Source organism: Syngnathus leptorhynchus, chromosome 2 (genome assembly GCF_054491065.1).
Source record: "Syngnathus leptorhynchus isolate UIUO chromosome 2, UIUO_Slep, whole genome shotgun sequence".
NCBI classification, from domain to species: domain Eukaryota; kingdom Metazoa; phylum Chordata; class Actinopteri; order Syngnathiformes; family Syngnathidae; genus Syngnathus; species Syngnathus leptorhynchus.
In genome coordinates this window covers 10805025-10820508 of record NC_141196.1, presented here as the reverse complement: position 1 = coordinate 10820508, position 15484 = coordinate 10805025, and the positions used below count along the sequence as shown (strand labels likewise).

General features: G+C 42.9%; 3 protein-coding genes across 5 annotated transcripts; 1 reads left to right on the top strand and 2 right to left on the bottom strand.

Moving 5' to 3' along the window:
* The first annotated feature begins 2704 nt into the window (after positions 1 to 2704).
* On the top strand, positions 2705 to 13475 carry etfdh (electron transfer flavoprotein dehydrogenase). 3 transcript variants are annotated; one of them, XR_015063666.1, is made up of 15 exons: positions 2705 to 2944; positions 4171 to 4329; positions 4832 to 5061; positions 5551 to 5632; positions 5730 to 5848; positions 5963 to 6040; positions 6113 to 6259; positions 6628 to 6768; positions 6866 to 7009; positions 7752 to 7926; positions 8156 to 8338; positions 8415 to 8636; positions 8790 to 8986; positions 11433 to 11778; positions 13226 to 13475. XR_015063666.1 is itself a non-coding variant. In XM_085904897.1 (14 exons), the coding sequence occupies exons 1-13, from the start codon at positions 2914 to 2916 to the stop codon at positions 8951 to 8953; spliced, it is 1875 nt and encodes a 624-aa protein (XP_085761023.1). In that variant the 5' UTR covers positions 2705 to 2913; the 3' UTR covers positions 8954 to 8986; positions 11433 to 13475. The 3 variants fall into 3 exon arrangements, 2 of the variants coding, with proteins under 2 accessions (XP_085761023.1, XP_085761022.1); XM_085904897.1 differs by having other exon boundaries at positions 11433 to 13475; XM_085904896.1 differs by lacking the exons at positions 11433 to 11778; positions 13226 to 13475 and having other exon boundaries at positions 2706 to 2944; positions 8790 to 11211.
* On the bottom strand, positions 9275 to 12541 carry ppid (peptidylprolyl isomerase D). The gene is made up of 10 exons (XM_085904898.1): positions 12355 to 12541; positions 11583 to 11723; positions 11393 to 11499; positions 10916 to 11104; positions 10709 to 10831; positions 10417 to 10523; positions 10188 to 10344; positions 10021 to 10107; positions 9908 to 9950; positions 9275 to 9585 (listed from the first exon to the last, which is right to left on the bottom strand). Exons 1-10 carry the CDS (start codon positions 12437 to 12439, stop codon positions 9497 to 9499), a joined length of 1128 nt encoding a protein of 375 aa, XP_085761024.1. The 5' UTR covers positions 12440 to 12541; the 3' UTR covers positions 9275 to 9496.
* On the bottom strand, positions 12572 to 15269 carry spmip2 (sperm microtubule inner protein 2). The gene is made up of 5 exons (XM_085904899.1): positions 15253 to 15269; positions 14332 to 14519; positions 13796 to 14022; positions 13521 to 13579; positions 12572 to 12885 (listed from the first exon to the last, which is right to left on the bottom strand). Exons 2-5 carry the CDS (start codon positions 14375 to 14377, stop codon positions 12807 to 12809), a joined length of 411 nt encoding a protein of 136 aa, XP_085761025.1. The 5' UTR covers positions 14378 to 14519; positions 15253 to 15269; the 3' UTR covers positions 12572 to 12806.
* Positions 15270 to 15484: the final 215 nt, after the last annotated feature.

Below are 15484 nucleotides of genomic sequence, written 5' to 3'. Positions count from 1 at the left end.
GTTAGGGCTTGCCGCAGCAGATCAATCGTTTCCATCTCACCCTGTCCTCTGTATCTTCCTCTGTCACACTAACCACCTGCTTGTCCTCCCTCACCACATCCATAAACTCCCTCTTCTCCTCAGCACATGTCCAAGCCATCTCATTCTCGTCTCGCTGACTTGGTCTCCAAACCGTTCCACCTGAGCTGTCCCTCTGATATGTTCATTCTTAATCCTGTCCATCCTCGTCATTCCCAAAGAGATTGGCAACATCTTCAATTCTGCCACCTCCAGCTCTGCCTCCTGTCTTTTTGTTAGTGGCAGTATTTCTAAACCACACAACATAGCTGGTCGCACTACTGCCTTGTAGACTTCCCCCCTTGATCCTTGCAGATATTCACCAATCACATTTCTCTACCCACTCCATCTACCAGCACTCTCTTCTCCACCATTCTGCCACACTCTCCATTACTTTGGACAGTTGACCCCAACTGATATCGTCCACTTTCACTCATAAAGTCTCTTGTTCTTTTTAATATAGGTATGTACCATTCTTTCAGGCTTCACAATGCATGGAAAGATGATGTCTAATCAATTTCACTGTAGCCTTGGTTGTACGGAATTGGGTTTGTGCAATAAAAAGGAAGCTAAGAAAAGAAAGGCAACTCAATCAAGATGTCCACCATCGTCTGTGCTCGCTGAATTTGACCTTGATGTATTTTGTTCGGAAATCAAAGTTACAACACAAAAGTGGAGGATTTGTTTTTATTTATTTTTTTATCAAAAGAATCCGCATACAGGTTTCTACCGGGTGATTAGAAAGAAGAACAAATGCTTTGCGTTCACTCACAATATTACACTTTAGTGACTTTGTAAGTTACAATAGACAAATAAAATGAGTAGATTACTTCCAGATTCATAAAAACCCCAATAACTGTACAGGCAATGGTTTAACCCGTGTGTTATTTTTGGGGTCAAAATGATTTCGATCAAGTTATGTATTTTTTTTAAATGGTTTTAAAAACGAGGATATGGCCTCGTCATTTTCTTTTCTATTTTCTTTTCATTATTATATATATATATATTTTTTTGCATTAGTTTTGAATATATTTAGTGGGTCACACTCATTAACCAGCATAGGAACATTGCCAATGTGCTCATGTAGCAAGACACACCTGTGAGTGTTGCAGGAAAAGACAAAAAATGTCAAATGAAATTACATCTTATATATTTTAGCCTCCGGCAAATTCCATTCCGACTCTGATTGATTTTTACATTTATTGTTAATATAATCAATTTCTTTGTTGTTTTGCAATTCAAGCAGCAGCTACCTCGGCTTGTTGGAATGCTTCCACAGCGGCCTTGAAGGAACTCAGAAAGTGGCATTTTCAATATATGACTGTTCCTTTCAGTTGTGTTTAAAATGCAGCGTACCCAATTTACTTCTTATTAAACTGCTCGTCCAAAATGATTAATAGATCTTGTCAAATTAAATAAAAAAATGATGTTTTGGTGACTCGCTATGTTGGTCAATCAATTTTCCTCAAGCTTCCAGGGATTACCTCAAATGATAGAGCGAGTTCACATATTTTGAATGAAATGCGGTCATCGTACAAAATGATGAACGTAGTTCGATAATTTGTTCACGACAAATCTGAAGTTGCACAAAACACAACTTTTAATTTAACTTAAAGTGAACGTCAACTCCTTAGTTACAAAAAAATGTGAATAATCTAGTTTAAGTAATACTCCAGCAGGGATGGTTATTTTTCTACAGATTTCATTGCATTGCTTGCTCATGCTTTCAAAATGTTTTAATAGGATTTTATGGGATTTTTGGTTACATTCCCCAGCTGGACTGGGCTTTGGCTGTGGATCATGACAACATATTTTTGCATTGGATGCTTTGTTCTTAGTACACTGTGTTTTATGAATTCCAATGGAAATCATTTTCTCTCCAGACTTTGTAAATATAAACATTTGTTGCTGAGTTTTCCTTGTGTATGAGGCTCAGCATTTTACTGTATGACTGTTTATCTGCTAGTTCTTGAATTAATGTCTGTGGAAATTGTTGATGGATTTATTTGATGTGTATTGTGGCTTTAATTGTTGTCTGTACTGTGACAAATTAAAATGACAAAAATTGGTCTCTTGACATATTTTTGCGTAGGGCCCCCTGGAAGTCTGAACCGGCTCTGCAGTCAATGATAGGAATGTACAAAATTATGGTCAAGCAAAAAAACACGAGCAACCTCCAACCACTTGTGAAGACGCCTGCAAAATGTGAACGAACGCGAAAATCATTAAATAAACAAAATGAGGCTGCACAATTCTGAAAAATAGATTCGGCTCCCAGTTGGATGCAGTCTTCTTGTCTGTAATGACACTTTTTTGCATAATCTATGACAAAGATATCCAGACTGAAGAGTTGTAAAGTCCGAGTAGACCAGAAGAAGCTTATCCATGCTTATATATCTGGTAGACTTGTCATGGTCTTCTGACTGGACTCCTTCAAAAGACCAGCACATTTGGAACAATGCAACTTGGGCTCTGACAAGTATAAAATGATCAGAACATATCACTTGAGTACCTAGGTTTTACTCTGGCTCACAGTCAACTTGACATGTTTTTAAGGACTACGTGAAGCTCAGAATACAAGATGATTTTCTCCAATCAAATCCACGGTGGACACTGACGTGGAGGACCCCACAACTCGGTTCGAGCAGGCTCTTGTTTTGTAAAGTTATAGATGTGCGCATGCGTCGTGCCCCCACTCCTCCCCGATGGCAGTATTATGAGACAAGCTATCCTTAAGGTTAAAACGTGTCAATCGTACCCGCATACGTAATTTACTTGTCGGTCACTACGGGACAACAGAGGCTTCTCGTGTCCTCGAAGAGAAGACAGTAGTGGAAAGTGACCAGCTGTGGCGAGATGTTCCCAGCTAGCAGATACTCGAGTAAAGGTACGTCGGGCTAGCAGCAAACTTAATAAATTCTTTGCTAATTCACAGAGACGTGAAACGAAGCCAGGTTTTAGAAGCTTAAATAGCTCTCTTGTATTTAATCACATTTATTTGAAGTTATGTCATTGTGTTTGACGTGCACAGAAATGCTGCAGTATGTACTAGCATTAGCATGTATTTTAGCACCATGCTAAAATGTAGGGTAAAGTTCATTTGGAATATGGGTCATCAACGTTGCTTACATATATCACGTTTACTCGTTGTTGCCTTTTAATATGTTTATGTCAACAGTAAAATAATTCGCTTGTTGGGAGGGGTTTGTATTTATTTTTATTAAAAAACAAAAAAAATAGGCCAGTACAAAGTTTGTGTTTTGCAATGTTGCACCTGCTCAGTTATCAAATGCATTGCTTGAGATTGTGGGATGTGTTATCTAAAGATAGAAAGTTACTTGCATATTTCCAAGTGCAACTTGTTTATTTTCTAGCAGGTCCCAAGTTACTGTAGCAAAAATGAAACAAGTGGGTGGGGGGCTTCCTGTAATTTTCAAGCAAGTCATATGTTAAGTCATACAGTCTTGGTCATTCCTATATTTTTAAATTAACGATTTTGTGCTCAGTGTTGTAAACACGTTCACAATCCCAGTTTTTTTTTCAACCCAACTCCAAAGTTAATATTTAACCTGTGAGATGTTTAAGTCAGATTATCTGTTTTCTTAGTTTTATTGTCACTTCTGAATTTGCATGTATTTTTAGCACTTGGACTTTTTCCCAATTTGATCAAAATGTTAGAAACAACCTCCATAGCATACTTCGCTGTGATGCTTGGTCCACGGCGTGATCTCTTCCTTACTCACATTTTGCGGATCCCTTGGAATATCTTCATGCCCTATCATCAACAATCGTTTGAGAGACAGTGTATGTCTATCTGTAAGTGTGTGTGTGTGTGTGGGGGGGGGGGGGTTGCTGGGGAATGCTCTTGCTCAGGAGGTCGGGCCAACGCCCTGTCTAGTTTTTTATCACACAATCGTTTATAATTATTATCCAAGTTCTGTTTTGGAATTGGTTGTTATTGGATACCTGCGTCGTACTCTTGTTTTTCTGAGCCACTATCCTCAGAGGACTTTCCGACTTCAAAAATGACCCTAGATCATAAAACGGCTACCTCTGGTCCAATTGGCAAGCAGCTCGATGTGCTCTTAACTGTTGTCCTCTTCCTACACGTAGCCCACAGGTGTATCAGGGCTTTGAAGATGGTGCAGGGAGAGCACACGTCACCTCAGCTGTACACGACATTACACAGACGGAGCTGCTCCTCGGCGTCTGCGCCTCGCATCACAACACACTATACCGTACACCCTCGGGACAAAGATCCAAGATGGGAAGGTCAGTCACTGTGTATGGGTCCTGTGAGAAGTGTGTCCAGCGGAGGCTGGGTCCATCAATGTGTGTGTTGTAGATGTTGCTGTTACTCTGTCCATACACACTGCCCTCTGTACTTATTTTTTCCGAAATAATACCGAACAAAAAAAAAAAAAAGGGTGTGTGGGTTTGTATCCACTTTTTCATTCCTCCACAGCAAGGTTGAGGTCTGTGGACAAAAATGGCCATAGGAGGAGCTTGATTCTGTGAACCATTTCTACAGGTTTCTGTATATAGTTCTTCAAACGGGGTGCGAATAGGGCACTGTGTAAGGGAGGTGACTGGAAAGACAATTTTATTCTGAAACATTTCCTGAGCTAAGTAGACATCCCAGGTTTATCCCAGTGTCGCAGTCCATATCGCTGAGTTATTTAACACAAGCCTGCGGTGAAGCCAGTGTAATGAGCTGTCAGTCATTCTGCACATGTGATGCGAGAGTTGTCAGTGACAAGTGGGTCCTCCTCAGGCGTGGAGATGGAAAGGTTCGCGGACGAGGCGGACGTGGTAATCGTGGGAGGGGGTCCCGCCGGTCTCTCGGCCGCCATTCGCCTCAAGCAGCTAGCTAACGAGCAGGAGAAGGAGCTGCGCGTGTGCCTGGTGGAGAAGGCGTCTCAAATGGGGGCGCACACATTGTCAGGGGCCTGCCTGGAGCCCAGCGCGCTCCACGAACTCTTCCCTGATTGGAAGGAACGAGGGGTGAGCTTCTGACGCCGACTTTACTCTTTCTTGCAGCTTGAAGCACTGGAGGCTTTTCCAAGTTTGATTGGAAACACCTCTGCTGCCAGTGAACGTCTGCTTACACAGATCACAAGTTGCTTATTTGAGAACAGTCTAGAAACCCCATTTTCTAAACTGAACCTTAATTTTGTAACCCTGCTTGAAAGCCTGTTTTGAAGCACTAACGCTAGTTGCATACCATACCATAATGAATGAGATGAAAGTATTAATAAAAGAAGTAACTCTATTGTAACATTTTTATAGCGTCATTTAGTACTTTTCGCCACCATATTGTAAAATAAGGTTTCTCTCTGTCTGGTGGTGGCCATCCTTGAGTTAAATCCGCCCAAAAAATGAGCTGAATGAATGTTTCATCACTTGTGTATTGACTCGGAGCCGTGCCTGTCCTTGCATACGATCATCATCTTAAGATAAACACCAGTGTGTCTCCTCTCTTTCTTGCCTCAGGCTCCGCTCAACACGCCAGTGACGGAGGATATCTTCAGCATTTTGACAGAAAAGCACAGGATCCCTGTGCCCATGTTGCCAGGTACTGTTGGTCGCTGGCATATATGCTGTGTATCAATATTGTCACAATAAGAGTCTAAAAGGATTGGTGTGTGTGTGTGTTTGTGTGTGTGAGACAGGTCTGCCCATGAGGAATCATGGCAACTACATAGTGCGACTGGGCAACTTTGTCCGCTGGTTGGGCGAACAGGCTGAGGAGCTCGGGGTGGAGTTGTATCCCGGTTATGCCGCCTCCGAGGTCACGCTTTTGACATTTTGAATGAAATACAGCAATCCGTTTTATATCATGTCATCCCGTTCTGTCTGTGGGTTTGTCATATTTGTTCACTTTTGTGTCTCTTGTGCTGTGAAGGTTTTGTTCCACGAAGACGGAAGCGTCAAAGGAATAGCCACCAACGACGTCGGCATCGCCAAAGACGGCTCACCGAAGGTACCCTACAATCACACGCCAAATTCTATTGGCTATGTAAGGAATTTGCCGCCAATGAGCGTCTGTGTCCAGGACATCTTTGAGCGGGGCATGGAGCTCCACGCGAAGGTGACCTTGTTTGGAGAAGGATGTCACGGCCATCTCGCCAAGCAGCTCTACAAGCACTTCAACCTGCGGGAAAACTGCGAGCCGCAGACGTACGCCATCGGTCTCAAGGAGGTAACCGACACCTCGGCAGTGTAATCATCTCATCCGTGCAGTACAGTAACTGCCATTCACAGTTTAGTTTAAATGGCGGGGTCTGCTTCCACAAAACCCGGTGGGAGAAACTATCCATTGACTGTGACTATCGTCAGTATCCGAGTGATGCAACGCAGCACTTTTTATTGCAACATCAACTAACTGGAGTGCAACGGCAAACTGCTACTAAGAAGGCTGCTGTAAGACATCTTGTAATGTGGTCCCTTTTCACACCAGTGCCTCGCGCCTAATTCATCGACTTCGCAACCAACGCATACGTACGGACTGCAACGTTTGGCGCGTGAATCCTTTGCAGGATGATGATTGTGTGTTTGCATTTATTTGAGGTGTGGAGCATCGACGAGAAAAAGTGGCGTCCGGGCCGAGTGGAGCATTCGGTGGGCTGGCCTCTCAACAGAAACACGTACGGCGGATCCTTCCTGTATCACCTCAACGAAGGAGAGCCCCTGGTGGCTCTGGGCTTTGTGGTGAGTTGGACTTTTTTTTTTTCTCCTGAAGTCAAACAATCTCTTGGTACCACTTGGGATTTTTGAAGTGTTAAATGGTCATGATGGTTGCACACAGGTGGGTCTGGACTACTCCAACCCTTACCTGAGCCCCTTCCGGGAGTTCCAGCGGTGGAAGCATCACCCTTTTGTCGCCCCCACACTGGAGGGAGGCAACAGGATCGCGTACGGAGCCCGCGCCCTGAACGAGGGTGGCTTCCAGGTAAGGTTTGAGCTATGAAAGAAATCCATCGACACACAAGACTGATCATCAACTTTTTCATTGCTGTAATTCAAAATGATCTTCAAATGTTGTCGCTGCAGCCATGTTGGACGACATTGGCGCAAAACAGTCGAAGATAGTTGCTTCGAGTGGTGGCTCATTTGTTGAATTCTTTCGTTGAGTTTGTTAAAGAACAAGCGCTGGAATTTGCCCGAGATGGCCCCTTCACATCAAATAGAGCTTCAATTGCAGGCCTGAGTGATGAAGACTTTTTGCACATCCCGTTAAGATGGACAACACATTTTTGTGTTGATTGTGAAAACTCATGGAGGGGTTAGGGTGAACTAACTTGAGTGTTGATCAGTGAAACTGCCTGACCTGGGGACAAGATTATCTTTGAAGGATGTGGGCTTGATTTGCAAAATGGTAAACAAACTGTTTTTGTGTTGTATTTTGTCATGTCATCAAACTTCAACATTATGAACTGCCTTCAGGAAATTTAGGAAACTAAAAATATTGCTGTCTGCCCTGTCTGGGATCGGCGCTTCAAATTTGTTAGGAAGTAGCAGAAGAAATATACAATTTACTCTCTGAAGGACCACTGAAAAGAAAATTAGACTCAGTGGTTGCTTTGGATGTGAATTTGCTGACTTCTGTTGTTATTTTTGAGGGAAGATGACAAAAAGGAACCTGAAATGGCCGCTTCAAGCACACTGGCTTTTTCTCTCTTCTCTTGGTTCAGTCTGTCCCCAAGCTGACGTTCCCGGGCGGCCTACTGATCGGCTGCAGCCCCGGCTTTATGAACGTGCCAAAGATCAAAGGAACGCACACGGCCATGAAGAGCGGCATGCTGGCAGCGGAGACCATTTTCCCACGATTAGTGGCGGAGGCTGAGAACGACGGCTCGGAGACCGCAGGTACAAAATTGAATACGATAGAGCTGCACAGACCGTTGAAGAGGCACATTTGATGTACTGGCCATTGAATATTATTAATCCGGTACATTGGACGTTCACCGGCCATTTGAAGCTCACGTCAGCGCACGTTTGAGGGGTTGCAAACCATTAATTGTGAAGGCTCATGAGATGTAAACGTTACATTAGTAGTGCACAGACTCTTCAGCGGGTTGAAATTTGGTCCTTTAAGGTCTGCATGTTCCCGAGTACGCCGAGGCCCTGAAGGCATCGTGGGTGTGGAAGGAGCTCCACGCCGTTAGGAACATCCGTCCGTCCTTCCATAACTACTTTGGCCTGTATGGCGGCATGGTCTACACAGGACTCTTCTACTGGATCCTGAGGGGCAAAGAGCCATGGACACTCAAACACTGCGGTGAGTCACGATTCGCCGAAATATGGTTCGACCTCGTCTTATCACAATGGCCTTATCTGGTTTGGGTGCGCGTAAGGCCGCGACGCCGACCAGCTGAAGCCGGCTAAAGACTGCACGCCCATCGAGTACCCCAAGCCTGATGGGAAGATCAGCTTTGACCTGCTTTCCTCCGTGGCGCTCAGCGGCACCAACCACGAGGGGGACCAGCCCGCCCACCTTACCCTCATGGACGACAACGTGCCTGTCAACAGGAACCTCGCCATCTACGACGGGCCCGAACAACACTTCTGCCCGGCGGGTAAATATCCTGCGCACAGACCCTGAAATAACCTGGGGTCCGAGTGAGAAGCGCAAAGACCATTAAATATTCAAGGTCCCATGTGGCAAATTAGATCTCATAGTTACAATAAATGTCCTGATCTCCTACTTTGCATTCCACTTTTTTCCTCAGGCGTGTACGAGTACGTTCCCGTGGAATCGGGCGACGGCATGCGGCTGCAGATCAACGCTCAGAACTGTGTACACTGTAAGACGTGTGACATCAAGGACCCCAGCCAGAACATCAACTGGGTGGTTCCAGAGGGTGGAGGCGGACCGGCCTACAATGGAATGTAAAGACTGGCCCGGCCACCGTTTCAGGAAAATACGGTAAACTTGAACCACGGACGAAAAAATATTCAGGGCTTCTCGCCAGTAAAAACGTGCCTATTGTTGCTTTTATAAAGTTTGGATATGCTGTCTCATTGTATCACAAGTGTGGTCAAACCTTTGACTGGTAGTGTATCTATGTATGTACTGTATGGACACAAATCATGTTTAAAGAGCCCGGATTTTATTTATGATCTGACACTACTGCTACCACACACAAAAAAAAGTGAGGCTTCAACATGTTTGCATAGTGGTGGCCTTCCAGTATATTAAATATGGACTCACGGATAGGATTTTTGATAAGTTAACATTTATTCCTGGTACATTTTGTTGTACTTTACATAATGTCACATCAGTGAATAAACGAGTTGACTGTCGTGCGCTCGCTGAGGACCTTGTCATACGTTCCAAAGACACTACTACAAAATGGTGACCGCATTTTCCATTCGGTATAGAAAAACGACTTGAGCTTCGTTCCATCAGGAGGCGGGTTAAACGAAGAGGGATGATTTAGGCAAACATTTTAGCGTAGATTTTCTTCTCTCTTTCCTTCTCCTGCTGGACTTGGAGCTGCACACGCTTTATCTCATTGCTGATGGCTGCCGGAGAAAGTTAACAAGTATGAGTAATTGGTAGTCGCGCTCTACATTCTTCACTTTGCTGTTGTGAATCGGTCGCGTTTCATAAAATGAACATGATGCATTCGGGCTGTGAGAATAGTAAATATGGTAGGCCTGCACAGGAGGTGCATAGACCATCAAATGTCTATACAGTATGTTACATTTGTGGTGCCTGGCTCATGAAATAGGGTCAATCAGAGGTCTTGGTGTAAATATGGCACAGACCTAATCATTAAATGTACAACTGCTCCGTTCGATCTGCCATGTTTATTTTGCAGTTTGTTAACAAAGACAAACTCACCTTTGTCTTCTGGTGCTATTCCCTGAGCTGTCTTCAGATCAGACTGCAAAGAAAATGGAGGTCTTAGCACAAAGCATTGGTTCCAGACAATTTGGAGGTTTGAAGTATGTTACCATGGCTTGGCCATACTCTTTGAGACCCTGCCAGGCCTGAGCCCTGCGGAAAAGTGCCTTGGTGTTGCCCATGTCCAGCTCCAGAGCCTACAAATATAAATTGTGACCATTGAGCATACCTATAGCGTAGTAACACCATCTAGTGGCCAAGTCTGTCAACGCCAAACCTCGTTGCAGCTGTCCATGGCCTCCTGCCACATTTGCAGCTTTAACTTGCAGGCAGCCGTGTTGAGGTAACAGCTGAGCACAGCGGGCTCCAGCTTCTTTTGCGCCAGAGACTCCTCACCCTCATCCTCCAAAAGCTCGCCACACGTTTCCAAATACCTGTGGACAAGATGCCATGTTGTTGTCTTCTGGAATCATAATACAAGTGGTTGAATATTTAACTTGAGAAACCTGAGAGCTTTGGTGTATTTGTCGACAGCAGCATTCCAGTCTTGACTCTTAAAAAGGGCGTTTCCGATTTTCTTAATGTCCTCGGCCACTGACACCACTTTGTCCACCTGTGGGTGGAAAACAGTTGAAAATAATCAATTTTGAGGACATTTGAATCAGCAAAGTGCACCATTTTGTTTTATGGTATTAACATAAATATATGCTACATGCTAATGCAACAATTTAATACATTAAAAAGTCAAAGTGTGTGTGAATGTTAGGAAAAAAATAACGGGAAAAAAAGCAGACGTACATCCTTAAAGTCAACATCTGAGTCCTCTGGGAAGTCATGGTGGGCATCCCCCGTGCCGTCACAGGTGGCAACGCCCCAACTGTCTCCGTCCTTGTGGTCGCCACAGTCGGCAATCACACAAGGCTGAAAGAAGAAAAGTCACGGGTCGCTTCTCAGACTTTTTACCACGGTCTCACTCTCAAAGGTGCGGCCTTGTTCTTCCTTTACCTTGAGAGGAGCGCTGTCATTAGTGTCGATGGCCTCGAGCCTTTTAACCACGCCCATCCCCTTGAGCACTTGTCCAAAGACCACATGCTTGCCATCCAGATGTGGTGTGGGCACCGTGGTGATGAAAAATTGCGAGCCGTTGGTGTTGGGCCCTGCGTTGGCCATGCTCAGCAGGCCCACTTGGTCGTGCTGACAACAACATGCACACAATAATGCCGCTTTGAAACGGGGTTTTATCCCGTTTGATGAATTACTGCCCCCCCCCCCTTTTTTTTTTTTTTTTTTTTTTTTTTTTTTTTTTAAACAAAACTCAAGCTATTGATCTGGTTGCTGTGTGCAATGCGCTCAAGAAAATGACAAATAGAGAATTACAACAATAAAAAAAACATTACATTATAAACAAAACATGAACAGATACTGTTAAGCTGTGTAACATTTGTGGTTTTGTGGACAAAAGACCAGTGTTGTCTCTACTACCTTGTAGTGAAAGTTTTCATCCTCAAACTTCTCCCCGTAGATGCTCTCACCGCCCGTGCCGTTCTGGTTGGAGAAGTCGCCTCCCTGGATCATGAACTTCTTAATAACTGTTGAGAAAAGTCAACTTACAGTTCAATCGTAAAAGCACAGTAATCCAAGACAGGATGTTGAACACGGTAACGCCACGTACTCCTGTGGAAGGGGCATCCTTTGAAGTGCAGAGGTTTCCCTGTGGTTTTCCCCAGGCCTTTTTCCCCAGTGCAGAGGGCTCGGAAGTTCTCAGCCGTCTTGGGAGTGACGTCAGCAAACAGCTCCAAAACAATTCGGCCAGCTAAGGAAAAACAACCAAAAGACATGCACTTCAGTACAAGAGCTCCATTTGTGAGGTATTTATCGAAACATTATTATTATTTATGTACGAGGCCATATTTTCAGTGCAATTATTGTATTTGACCTCCTTCGGCAACCTGCGGAGTGTATAGTTATTAATTAATACGTGCTTGTTAATATCTCAACATCGGTTAAACACAATCTCTGACAGTACATAGGGTGGACATAATATCTCTGAGGTCGCACTGGTTAACTTCTGTTCGGAAACTCAGAGTAGTTAGTTAGTTAGTTATTAAGAGTGAACGAAAAACTGCGAGTGCGCACTAGGCGCACCGAGTTGGGAAACCTTGCGCCAGTGCTCTCCATTTGAAAAGTAATGGGGAAGGAAATGAATGGAGCGCACACTGCTTCTCCAAATTCAGATCATGTGCATGGAGTGGAATATTACTCATATACCGTATGCAAGCCATATGGAAACGAAGTCAATTTAAAATAAATCCGTTTATACTGGTTGGCACATTAACACGAACAATCAAGTTGATCCGTTGTGCACGAGCCAGCTAAGCTAACAAGGCTAGCGGTAACTAACATATTTACTACCATTTTATATTAAATTGTATGGGTCTTCTTACCTCTAGTGCCGTCAATGTCTACGTCGAAGAAAACGCGAGGGTTTTCAGAATTGGACGGCTTGTTGGTGGGCACTGGGTGAGACATTTTGCAACACTATTTAACCGTTAGCCTATGCTAAGCTAGCTACACGGGGGCCGGCTAGTGTGACTGGAATAGGGAAAGTTCTGGAAGTACTCCGGAAGTGGCAGATCTGGTATACTCCATCAAAATAAGAGCTACACCGGTTTTCAGCCCATCACAACTTTATTTTGAAGGCGTCACACAATCGTGATGTGGTTGTACATACAGTATGGTATACAGTATGTACAGTATTATAACAATGTCCACAGAAATAGACATGTTTTTCTGTATACATAAAAAGTCCCCTCTGTCCTGAATGAACACTTATCATAAAATGAGCTATCAAACATGTGTCTATATATTTTGGTGTTAAAAGAAAAGAACATTTTAATCATTCAGTGTCTGGTCCTGCATGCCATTTTACTGCCAAGTCTCTGTTTTGAGTTTTCTGCATCGCTGTCATCTTCTCTCTGGCATCAGGAAAATAAAATACAGATTAAATGGGATTTTACATGTTGAATTTAAAATATAAAATGAACATTTTCTCTTTTATATGGCCCGTTTGATTATGAATCAGGATATAAAAACAAAAAAATCAACAAACAATGATTTTCAAAGATGTTTCCATTCAATTGGAATATTGTTCTTTTTAAAGCATTTTTAAAAAAATGTTTTTCCTTATTTTAAAATTTCCATTAAACATGTTCAGATAGTGCTGTCCGATTTGATCTTTTTCCTCATTTTAAAATATTTTCAAACCCTTGAGGATAAATACACAACAACAATTCATCACGATATCCATTTTGACAGGCCATCAGCTCCACTTGACTGCAAAGAAGCTTCTGATTTATTGTTCCCAACCTCTTTCAAAACTGCAAAATCTTGAAAATGACTCAATCTCGCTGAAGGAGGAAACATGGCTGGCTATCCGCTGTGTTGTTCTTATCTGATGCTCTGCGCGTGTGTGCATGCCAAAGCGTAGCGTTGCATTATGGATGAGTTGAGCTAACAACGCAAGACACTCAACACTGCCATACCATTTAGCATGCGTCATGTGATTCTGCACAGCCGTGGACGAATAAACACACGGTCTTTGTTGACTTACGATTTCTGCAAAAACTTGTAGCTTGCTTGCTCCTCTACTTCCATTCGTGTGATGCTTTTCTGAAATAAAAAAAAATAATATATATATATATATATATATATATATATATATTTCACATTGACAGACTTAAAATTAAGCATGCCCCTCTCAAAGGAATTTAGCAACACGTGTAAACAAATAGAAATAATGTCAACTTGGTATAATTAATTTCAGTTATGTATTGTAATTCATATTTAATTAATCATTTTGACAATATATGTGTTCTGAAGCTTTACCCTAATTTGCATGCCACTGCGTAGTGTGTTGTAGTTCAACATTGAATTGTACTGCCAGCACCAACCCACTTCACCCACGTAGCCGTTCTTGGGTAAAGGCGGGGGCGCATTCGGGGCTGCCCTCCACAGGTAAGACAGGTTGCTCGTGGGCCCAGGGGACAATGCACCCACTCCCACATATGGGGACTGATTGAACCTCGGGCGGTAGTCACCGATACCATCCGGCCCTTCATGAGCGTGTGAGGAAAAATTACACCAATTAATACAAGTTACTTATATCGGAGAGCTTGAATGTCGTCAGGGTTGTTCTGAGCACAGCAGAAAAAACAATCAAGACTTAAAAAATGAGAAAGAAATGCTGACAGATAACTGTCCAATCTTAAATAAACAAATTAGATCTAATAAACTAATACAATCTAGGCAGCAAAAATTATTGAAGTTGCGTTAAATATCATTTTATGCTTTTATACTCTTACTATACCATCACAACTACTTCTAATAAGACCGTTTTATTGAAGCTTAATGACAGCTCTTACCTGTAAAAATAATCCTTTGTCCTGCAGATTCTTTGCAGTTTTGCATGATGTCCTCCTCGGGACGTTTCTGTCAGGCGCAGGACTGGGCCCCGCTGAGAGATGACGTTAGTGAGGCCCTCCTCTGTGACCATGGGTCATGTTCGGTTGTCATGGGAACCGAACTGCTCATGGCCTCATTTACTTTGTGACTAGGGGAGTCATGTCAAAATTAGTAAACGTAAAAATGCACCAATAATGACCAGTAAATGACGTAAAAAACACGTTTTTTTATCTTCAAAGTGCATTTTTTTAAAACGATTGAACAACAAAAGGCGCGTGTTTACGTGATCACAGAACGCAGAAATAAGTATAAAACTATCATTTGTTCCATATCTTGCCACTAGGTTGAGCTAAAGCATCGTTTTTCCTGCTTTCAGCCGCACCCCTCTTCTGTCTTGCTAGATGGACTCGTCTATGGGCCTCCCCGTGACAATCATCTGTGTGGGATTGGCAGAAAGATCGCCGCCTGCCAAACGGGAAGTGACCGGAGGTTTCTTTCAAAGTAAATTATTAAACCCAACATTGACTCTCCACGACTAGAAATCATTTTCAAGACTGGTTCTGTCTGTCGATCCGTGAATTGTAGCTGTAATTTCCCATTTTTATGTAACAGAGTCTATCCGAGGTATAATAGAAGTATGCACCTGCTTCCCACCCTTACCCCCTAGTTACATCATTATTGAAGTACAGTAGACATCACGTAAGGTTCTTCAAGTACGAAACGTCCTTAACATCTTATTTTAGTTTACATAGTTCCAAACTATTTCTCTGTTCTTGAACACTGTAAACTTATCTATTTCGAAGATGAATAATAATACTTATATGTATTATAATACTTAAAAATATTCGTAGTACTGGTAGTTTATATTGTAAAATTGTCACCGGAATGGCTCGAAATGTTTATCTCAAGCTTTGACGCGGCCGCAATCAGACAGGGTTCAACACGTGTAGTCACCGGTAAGACGACGACCGACGTACCCCAAGACGGAAAATGACCAAAGTTTTTTTCAGAGTAAAAGAAAAAACGCCAAAACGTTCCATGTTACCGAATTAAAAACCCTTCACATGTGGTTAAAATAACGACATTTTATATATTTAAAAACCAACATGATGT